This window comes from Pteropus vampyrus, unplaced genomic scaffold (assembly GCF_000151845.1).
Source record: "Pteropus vampyrus isolate Shadow unplaced genomic scaffold, Pvam_2.0 Scaffold138, whole genome shotgun sequence".
NCBI classification, from domain to species: Eukaryota; Metazoa; Chordata; class Mammalia; order Chiroptera; family Pteropodidae; genus Pteropus; species Pteropus vampyrus.
Window position 1 is genome coordinate 1,925,893 of NW_011888919.1, and position 10,601 is coordinate 1,936,493.

The 10,601-nt window shown below is 45.6% G+C and overlaps 1 protein-coding gene across 1 annotated transcript in view; it reads left to right on the forward strand.

The window, feature by feature from the left end:
* Positions 1–10,601, forward strand: part of ZNF285 (zinc finger protein 285) — a 14,203-nt gene continuing 3,602 nt past the window's right edge. Inside the window, 3 exon segments of the mRNA XM_011367979.2 lie at positions 1–42; positions 6,477–6,533; positions 9,325–9,451. Of these exon segments, the coding sequence (XP_011366281.2) occupies positions 6,519–6,533; positions 9,325–9,451 (142 nt within the window). The 5' untranslated portion in view covers positions 1–42; positions 6,477–6,518.

Here is a 10,601-nt window from a genome sequence, read left to right on the forward strand (position 1 = left end):
TCCCAGGCGCGCGCTGTGGGCGACATTGTTGGCTGTGCTGAGGTGAGTCGGTCTTGGACCGCGTCCCCTTCGGAGGCATCGCCGAGGGTAGAGGGTTCGCCACCGTGACCCGGCCCTTCGACTAGAATGGGAGGAGTTGGAAGCGGGGACTGGTGACTGAGGAAAGGGCCGCCTTGTGGGGCTGGGGTGGTCAGGGCCTCCGGCCCGGCCTCGCTGGGATGCGGTGGGGAGAGCTTATGCTCGGTTTCGCGGGGCAGCCCCAGGCTGGGCGGGGATTGACTCCAGTAGTGCGTCTGCAGGTTTCCGGCTTGCTGTCGGTCTTGTGACGTGCATCTCTGGACCCAGGTGGGGGATAATGGTTTGGGCTCTGCATCCAGGACTGGGGAGAGTTCCTCTCCGAATATGGGGGACGGCTTGGGTTGGTCTTTCCTCGGTTTGCCGCGGGCGATTCGTACCCAGCACCCTTCGGTTTTTGGAGGCTTAGATTCTGAACGCCCTGTTTGGGCTCTGACTCCAGCAGGGCATTCTTAACTTTGGGGGGGAGGTTCTGGCCTCTGGAAGTAGGGGAACATCTCAGCTGTGCATCTCCTCTCTCTAGTAATAAACATGGAATTATGTTTCTGAATACATTTTGAAAAAACTGCACCAAATTATTAATCCCAACCTCGCCTTGCATGCTGAGCGTCAGGGAATGCAAACAGGATTATAGGACACATGGCAAGAGTTATAAGACACGTGGCAGATTGTAAAATTGTTAAATTGGAGCCATCAAACTGGAAATTTGAACACTGACTCTACATTTGATAAAATTAGGGAATTAATGTTAATTATTCTAGATGTACTAGTAACATTTTTAAATGACTTCATATCTTTTAGAGCTACATAATGAAATATTTATGGATGAACTAATACCTCAAGGATTTGCTTCAAAATCATACATGAGGATATGAGAATGGATAAAAGTATAGTTGAAACAAGAGTGACCACGTGTTCATAATTGTTTAAGGCACGTGATTGGTACATGGGGGTTCATTATACTATTCTATCGATATGTTTGAAATTTCTATAATGAAATCTTTTTGAAGCAGTTTTCCAATTGATAAACTAGGAGGTGCCTGAGGCATAGAGGGGTTTGGATTCCACTCTTAGTCGCCAGTAGTATATGGGGGCTAGACCTTGGGAATTCCCCCTCAGACTAGGTTCCTGGGCCCTGAGAGTCACTGTGAGCTTGGAGGTGCAGCCAGAGCTTCAGGCCTTTCAATAAAATTCTGTAGTTTTCTTCCTTAATGAAATCGATTCATAGGTGTTTTACAGCTCTTGTCTCCTGTTAGTGCGATCATTTTTTCTTCTGTTTCTATTTTCTTCTTTTTCAACGCCTCAAGTTTAATATGTCCAAAACCGAGTGCCTGATCCTCCTTTACAAAACCTGCCCCTCCTACAGTCTTCCCCCTCTCTATAGATGGCGGCTCTGTCCTTCCAGTCACTGAGGCCAACACCTCCAGGCCTCTTTCCCGCCCCACGTGCAAGTGATCAGCAGATCCTGTGGACTGTGTCTTCAGTATAGATGCAGAACCCAACCGGCTCTCACTACCTCCACCTCTACCGCCCTGATCCGAGGCACCTTCATCCTTCGCTGGGGTTATTGTGATAACCTAACTGGTCTCCCTGGTCCCTCTCTTGCCACTGTTAGTCCGTTCTCAACAGCAGCCAAAATAATCCTGTTAATACCTAAGTTAGATCAAGTCACTCCTCTGTTTAAAATCCTCTGTCGCTCACATCTAAAGAGAGCCCTCTCTGAGCTTATAGCCAAAGGAGAAATTTAAATAAGCAACCACAGTATAGTGCTATGATAGAAATGCCAGCCATAGTGGGTACCTGCTATGGTCTGAAAGTCTGTGTTCCCCCCAAATTCAGTTATTGAAATGCTCATGCCCACTGTGCTGGTATTAAGAGGTAGGGCTTTAGGGGACGATTAGGTCAGAGGCAGATACCTGGAGCATGAGATTAATACCCTTGTAAAAGAGACCCAAAAGCTCCCTTGCCCCTTCCACCATGTGGTGATACAGTGAGAAGTCTGTGACTTGGAAGAAGGCCCTCATTCGATGGTGGTGGCACCCTGATCTTGGACCTCCAGCCTTTGAAACTGAGAAATAAATTTCGGTTGTTTAAAAGCCACCCAGCCTGTGGTATGTTGTCACAGCCTCCTGAACAGATTGAAATAGTACTTAATGTGGTAGGGGATAGCAAGGAAGGCTTCTTAGAGGAAGTAACATCTGAGTTGAGACCCAAAGGATAATAATAGCAATAATAACAATCATAGCAACGCAGTGCTGAAACTCTTTAGCATGGAATCCAGGATGCTTCAGTTTTGGGCCTGTGGTGATGTTTCCAGCATCATCTTAGCTACCATCTCTTGTGATTCTCTGTGTTTTGGTCCATACCCAAGTGCTTCCTGTTCTTTGGCCCACGGTATTTCCCACATCTGTTCTTTTGCCCATGCTGCCATTGTTGCCTGTTAACTTTTCCTCCCTTCTCAGTTTGGCAAACGCCTACTATTTCTTCAGGCATCAGCTACAGCTCAATTGTCATCTTCTCCCTAGAGCCTTCCCTGACTGCCTGGACGCCTCTTGGGGTGTGTTGGGTTCCTGTTCCCTGGGTCTTTATATGGTTTTGTGGAATGTCTGTTGCAGCATTTCTTGTGTTCCAGTGAATTAATTTGCTCCCATCTCTATCCTCTAGTTTGCCCATCCTCTAGATCAAGGACAGATTCTGACTTTTATATCTGGAACACTTAGCATAGAGCCCAGTACACAATAGCCAACACTTACTGAATCCTTACCGTGTGCTAGGCACTGTTCTGAGCACCTGACATGTAGTAACTCATTGAATTCCCACAACTGCACTGTGAAATAAGTTCTCTTCACATCATCTTGTACAGATGAAGGGACTGAGGCAGCCAGTGCATGACAAAGCCAAACCTTGAACCCAGGCAGACTGATTTCAGAGTCTACTTTCTTAACAGCTAGGCTCTGCCATCTTCTCTCATAGTCAGCATTCAATGAATGGGTCATGATGAGCAGTTTTCCTTACATTTTCAATCTCATGATCCAGCCTCTTCAGTCTGAGAATTAAGCTTGGCAAAGGCCCAGACATCTCCATTATCTCATTTATTGGGCACCTCTTGCATGCTAAACCTAGCACATGTACATGAATAAGACAGTCTATTCATAAGGAGTAGTACATGTGTTACAATGGTTGGTGGCACAAGATCCAGTAGTCTGACTATAGAAGAATGATCCCCATGAGTGGGGTATATGGGAAAGCCATTAGAAAAGCCCTCCCATAGTTAAAGTCACTTGAACTGGCCAATTTAGGCTTCGCCACGTGCACACAACCATGTCTCGCTAATCTTAGGTTTTGAACTGGCTCTCTGAGGGCAGGGCTGCAGTGCACAGTCATGCAGGTTGAGCACTGCACAAGGGGACCACATCTAAAGTGTGCCATTTGCATTATAGGACACACACACACACACACACACAGTTACTTAGCAGGTAGCAATAAAAGTGCCTTGTTCTAACAAAATCAGAATTTTCCAGCAGGTGAAAGAAAAATTTCTTGAGGAAGGGATGTATTTTTCTGATTTGTACGAAGGCACGTGATGGACTGGGGACAGCACTGTCTGCAGTCCTGCCACAGGCCCTTAGGGCTAAAGAGGCCTTTGGCTCAGGTACTCACGAATCACAGACATGCAACCTCGGAATGGTCTGTATCCTGTTCCCAGGTTGCACATGTGGCTAGGTACCTCTGGAAGAGTTCCAGTCGGTCTCTCCTTAGTTCTGCAGCCTCTAGGTCTTCTGGGGAAAGGAGCCCAGAATCTAGGAGCAGGGTTTGGGGAAAGACTTGGCGCTTATTTTCCTGAGCAATCACAGTTCCAGATTCAGCTTCAGACTCTCTTGACCTCAAGAGGTTGATACGGGCATTGATGTGCAAGAGCTGTGTGGACTTCAGCAGCTGAGGGAAAAACAAGGGTCTTGAGGGATCACGTGCCCCATTGCGTTGGTTTCCCACCCCCAAATTTATTTAGTATCTTTCCACCCTGCTTTCTGCCCTGAGAGGCCACCATTGCCCTCTGGCCTGCTTGTCTTTGGCCAAAGGGAAGTCACAACTGGAGGGTTTGGAGAGAGGGAGAAGAGCGAATTAGAGTATTTGGTCCTCCAGTTCTCTCTCTGCATGGTTGTCGCAGATTGGCTGTGCTTCTCAACAAAAGGTTACAGTTCCTGTCAGGTGGCCTTTCCCACACAGCCCTCTCTGTTCCAGGCTCCAGTAACTATTCCCTCCCCATCCCCTTTCAGACCCGTGTAGTAATGACACCTCTCTGTCACTTCCCTATGGTTTGTAGTCTGGTTATTAAACTCCCCTCGAATTTGAATGTGCCATCTAGTTCCTGCCAGAGCCCCGACTTGATGAAAGCAGGGAGGGCCTGAAACCAGAAATCTAGGAAACCAACCCCCACATATGTGTGGGTGCCTGTGTGTACACGTGTCCATGAAATTCATCCTGCCCGTTGTTGGCTCCTAGGAGAGAGCAGATTCTGGAAGAGGAGAGCTTAGTGTGTCTGTGCCTTTGCATGTGTCAGAGCCGAGTCTGTCTCTGCATCCGTTATTGTCAAGAGACATTAACTGAGTACTTGATAAGTGGCAGGCTCATTACCAGGTACAGCAGGTAAAGACCAAGGCTCGGTTATTTCTTCAGGATTTATAGTTTTTTGACAGGGCGGGGAAGAAATGTTTCTGGTAACTATTATAAAACTACATGGTTAACACTGTACTAAAAACTTGAACAAATCTTTGTTGGAGCCCAGAATATGGGTGATTCATGCTCTCTCTTAAAGGCAGAAAAGGAGGGAGAAAACTCTAAGGATTTCTCAAAAAGACTTTTCATAACTTATTAATTTTAATCTGTAACCCTGTGAGCTCTAGGGCATGCAACTCAAAGGGTGGCTTGTGGGACTGGTGACAGTCAGAGAACTAAACTTTATTGGTCTACGATCAGACAATTTCAGCATGAGTGTAAATGTTTAAAAGTGTATATAGTAATTTTAGTAATTGTATGATTAATAATAAAAGCTTGTAATTTACATGCCTTTTTATTTCCTTTTTCTAGAAATTTTTTTTATTATTGTATTTTACCAAAATATTAGTCTGTGACAGACTGAAAATAACAGTGAAAATAATATGAAATTGATTCTTCTTTGAAGCACTATCCGAGAGGGCAGAGACGTGGTTTTTGGTTTCTCTTTTTTAATTTTTGGGGGTTTCCACAGTGTCTAAAGCAGCAACTTTATACAGTAAGTTTCTCTTCAAAGGCAAGAGGCCACCATGTTTAGGGGATGATAAGACAGACTCCCAGCAGGAAATAAACAGCACCTTCAAGTTGAGTAACTTGAGAAGCGCTTAATAAAGGGGTGGTTTTCAAAGGTGCGGGCAGGGTCCAGTTTGCCAACAAAGGGTATTGCAGTATTCCAGAGCTAGTGATGGCAGGATGACTTACTACCCCTGGGACTGAAGGGCTAAGGGAGGGAGCAGTTACCAGAGGCTGGAGAAAGAGCTATAGGACCACAAAGGAACTATGACCTTTGGGATGTGGAACATAGCCAGTCCAGTGGAGCCTCCAGGGAAGGAGCTGGGGAAGTAAATACTCTTGATCTCACTTTTGTCCCTTTCCTGGATCCCCTATTTTTCCCCATTGGCTGAACCCAACCAAGCTAGAGAGCAAAGGAATCCACTGGTAGATATAAGCAGGACAGAGAAGGGAGCTGGGTGTGTAGGGAGTGGCAAGCTTACCGTGTTTCTGGCTACCTGCTTGGGTCGACCTGCAGTCCCGGAGAGTTCCCAACTCAGCATACCGTGAGCATTTCCAGAGCAAAGAATGTGCTTTATATGTCGTAGGCATATCATCAGTATTTGCAAGAGTAGTGTAGGCTCCGGAGGGTAGAATGAGTGTTGGAAAGAGATCATTTTGGAAGCCAAGAGTTCAGATCTTAGCTAACTGGCAGTTCTTCAGACTACAGGTCCTAGCCACACAGGATCAAGTCTTGGAGTGTGAAAGTGGAAGCAGAAGTAATCCCCTCGTCATCCAGAGATCACTCTCCACATCGGCAATTCTGGAGCCTCTTTTCCAGAATAATTAGGATATAGGTGATGTCAGTACATTCTCAAGACTGAGAAAAGGAAAAGAATGTGACAGTTTTGACCCAAAAGCTGGAGGAGAGAGATAGGAGTTGCACAAGGGTCTGGGATGGTGGGGAGGGAGGGGAGGCTTGATGAGGTGGGGGTTCAATCTGTTAAGAATGAGAAGGGAGGAAAAGATATCTCGGGAGAGAGGAATGTGTGAGAAAGATTGGACGGATAGAAAGGAACCAGTGTTCCTTCACGCTTGTTAAACCCTCGGTCTCATGGATTCTTTCTTCTTTGCAGTCTGCTGTCGCAGGACCCTGCCCTCTCCAAGAGGAAAGCAGTATGACTAAGTTCCAGGTGGGTGAAAGTTTCCTTCTTTCTCTTAAATGCCATGTCCATTCTGAGGAGCTGGTCACCTCTGTTTTCTGAAAGGAGGTCAGCAAGTTTTAGGTGACAACTATGTGTTAGGCACTCTGCCTTCTTGTAACAGCTGTGTGAGGTAGGTGGTTTTCCTCCCTTTGTAGAAATGAAGAAACAGGCTTGGAGATGTCAAGACGTCTGGCTCAGGGCTGCTCCAAGTACAGTTTGTACCAGTGCCGCTCCTGCTACTCCAGGAACTGCTTGTTCCTGGTCCACGAGAGATAAGCACAGAAACCAGTGTTGCAGAAAAGCTCCAAAGTCAGACCAGCGAAAAACCAAGCAGTAACTCAGGGAGAAGGGGAACTCAGGTTTATTACACATGGTCCCGGAGGAGCTAGTGCTCTGAAGAATCTGGGCAGTGTGCTCAGTTGCAACATTCCTTATATACAAGAATTTTACTCAAACTGATTGGTCAGTTTGAACTCAAACCGCTACAAATGGCGGGAGTTGCTATGGTTGCAAATAGTAACATTGGTGGAAAGGCGGAAGTTGCTAAGGGTTCCCGATGGTTACAGATTGTTACAGGAATCTGCCAGGGGATCTGCCAGTGTACAAGGCACTACAAGAGAGGGGAGCTGCTAGGGGTACAAACAGTTACATTTACAAGTCAAGCAAAGTGCAAGTGAGCTCTTGCATGAGCTCCTGCATACGGCAGGCATATTTACAGAAACAGAACAAAGAGTTAGTTAACATTTTGAATTATATTTTTCATTTTCCTCTTCACCAGGAGCGCGTATTCAGGAACTTTTACAGCACTTGGGCATCGCCACAGCCTCTGGGTGCCCGGCCAGCACACACAGGGACACACTCTGAGTAGTCCCTGTAAGCAGCAAGAACTGAATGTGTATGTGCCAGTCCGGGTTGAACCAGCAAAACAGAACCAGTAGGAGATGCATATTAAGAGATTTATTATGAAGAAGTGGCTTATGTGATTGGGGGACCGGGCGGGCCATTAGGAAGGGCAGGCTGGATGCCCTGGACCCAGCGAAGCTGCTCTCTATCCGTGGAATTTATGAAATTTATTTTGCTCTCAGGGAAGCCTTGGTTTTGCTCTTAAGGCCTCCAGCTGATTGAAGCAGGCCCTCCCTGGTTGGCTAGGATAGCCTCCCGTGAAGTCAGCTGACTGTGGACTTTACTCACATCTACGAAATGGCTTCACAGCAACACCTAGGTTCTTGTTCAATCTAGTAGCTAGGGACTGCGGCCTAGTCAGGTGGATACATCAAAAAGACCATCGTAGGGTGGAGCAAGGGTTTTTTAAACGATGGAAAAATGTTTTAATTATGAAAAAATATATATACTATCCATTATACAGTTTCAACAATTAACGTTTTGACACGTTTGCTTAATTTATCTCTTTTTCGCTTTTCTTTTTTCTTTCCCAAAACATTTTGGAAGACTGATAAAATATTAACATGTGAATAACATGTTATTTTATACTGTACCGTATTTTTCTGAGCTTATTACTCTCTTATAGTACCTTATTATAGGCAGCTAAAATAAACAAGCTCACACTTTCACCCTTCTACCTGGAAAATGTCTTGCCCAAGTTCACAAACTCATTAGGTCTATTTTCCATATTTGAAGTTACTGCTAGCAACAATTTTACAAAATGTTTCACTGCTACATCGCCCAGTCACCATTTTTTCCAGCGTCCTGTTAAGTTTCCTCAACTATTACAGCCTGATCCCAAAGCCAGTGCCATAGGTAGCACTCTGCTCGTGGTAAGTTTCTGTATTAGTTAGCGTGAGTGTTTTCTTACAGCGATGGCAGAAGGGCAGGAGAGCAAGCTGCAACGTGCAAGACCTCTTATGGCCTGAGCTTAGAACTGGAAACAGTCATGTGGCCAGAGTCAAGGTCAAGGGGTAAAGAAATGCACTCTGGTGGTCCTTTAGTGGAATTGCAGGTCGTGAGAGAATAAATAGCAATCTTATTTATATAGTACAGTATGTATTTCTAAAAAAAGAAATGGATTATCAGTGATTTTTCAGTATCATCTAACACCAACAGTAATCAAATTTCTATGCTTATCTCAAAAAATACTTCCTTTCGATGTTATTCTATGTGTTCCTCCTTTCACAGCATTTCCTTCCTGTAAGTAGAGACACTAGGTGCTTGATTAGATTCAGGTTCAAGCTGTTACAGGACTACCTCCATAGATAGTGCTGTGTGCTAAGGAAAAGGTTTAAAATTTTCACACTCGTGTCTATTGGTTTATAAATTTGGTCTGTTAATATTTTTGGACCACCGTTGTTCCTGACTCCTATAGCCATTTCCACATAGGACCCTTGCCAGGGATCCCCCCAGCTGCAAGGGTGGCAGCGACATAGGTGTTTTTTTTGCCCAAGCTCCCTGTTGAGGCCAAGAAGAGCGAAAGGGCATAGGCCGGGTGAACCTCCACTCCTGACCCCTGGTTCCCACCGGGTCTTGTGCCACGTGGGCTGTAGGGTATGTGTATTTCTTGGCTCACCAGCCCCTACTCTATTTCCTCCCTTAGCCTTGTGGGGTCTCTCTGGCGCCCCCCAGTGTTCGAGCCTAACATAGAGCCAGTTGTCTAATTAATTAGAAGTGCGATTTGCAGTGTCCCAGCTCCGGCATTTGAGGTTTACAAGTGAGAGTTTGGAGCAGAAAGACAATGACCTACTGACTGGCTCAGCTTCCCACTGTGCTCTTCTTCCGGCAGTCATTTGTGTGGACGGATTGATGTGGCATGTGCTTGATGTTTTAGGAAATCGTGACTTTCAAGGACGTGGCTGTGGTCTTCACCGAGGAGGAGCTGGCGCTACTGGACAAGGCCCAGATAAACCTGTACCAAGACGTGACGCTGGAGAACTTCAGGAACCTGGTCTCAGTGGGTGAGGACAGCGACCCCCGTGACGAAGCATCAAACTACTGGTCCTGTTTCCTCAAATGATCAGCTTCGAACCAAGTAGAATATTTAGTTGGAGCACAAAGGGAAACTTTGGCCACTGGAGAGAAAATGCCTAAGAGATGCATGTGCAGATGAGAACCCTGCAGCTAATGAGTTTTAACAGATAAATGTGGGCGGGTGACCTTGAGAAGTGACCCCTGGCCTGTGGGTACCCGATGCAGTTAGGGCACCTACCCCAACCTCCCCACATGTTTAGGCTCTCATTCTTTCCTTATATTTCTCAGACTGAGATTGATAAAGTTCACGTACTACAGAGGGCCTGGGTCCCTTGGTTGCTTCTGGAGAAACACTGATGTTATAGACAAACTAGAGTTAAAGGAAGCAAAGCAGGATCTGCCATGCGGTGAGCGCAGTATAAGTGTCAGCTTATTTGCTCACTTGCTGATAAATATCTAACCTAATTTCAGTCTCTCAAAGGCCTATACACAGATATGCATCCCCTCAGTTTAGTTTATGAGACAGTTGCTATTACTGTCCCCCCATTTACAAAGGAAACAACTGAGGCACAGAGTGGATGAGTAACTTGTCTACGATCAAACAGATTTTAAGAAGAACTAAGCTTTGAACCCCACCCCCCTTCCCTGGCAATCTGGTTCTAGACCCTGTGTTTTTAATAACCGTGTGAAACTAAGTACCACTGTATCTATACATGATAGACATAAGGCTCCTTGGTCTAAATATGCAGGATGCAACCCCACGGTGAGTCCTGAAATCAAGTTACTGTGTCACAACCAGCAGTTTTTAAAAAGCAAAATAGATGAATGGACTAGAACACAAAATGTACATTGCACTTGGTGAGGTAAGTATCAGCTGATGAAACCGTTTTAGTTAGCAGTGTGTCTACTTGTGCATACTGGGTCACGGTATAAGTGCTTTTCTTGCTCTGGGTATAGTCAAAATAATTGGGAAACTACCGCTTTAAGCCTGTTCCGGGTAACTCAAAGTCCCCTTTTCTCTGACACTACCTTACGAACAAAGGTCACTCTCAGTAAAATAACTCAGAAACTACCTTGAACCAGAATCATTGTCCAGAGGGTCGTGACCATGGTAATCGTGCCATTTTGAAGGCCACC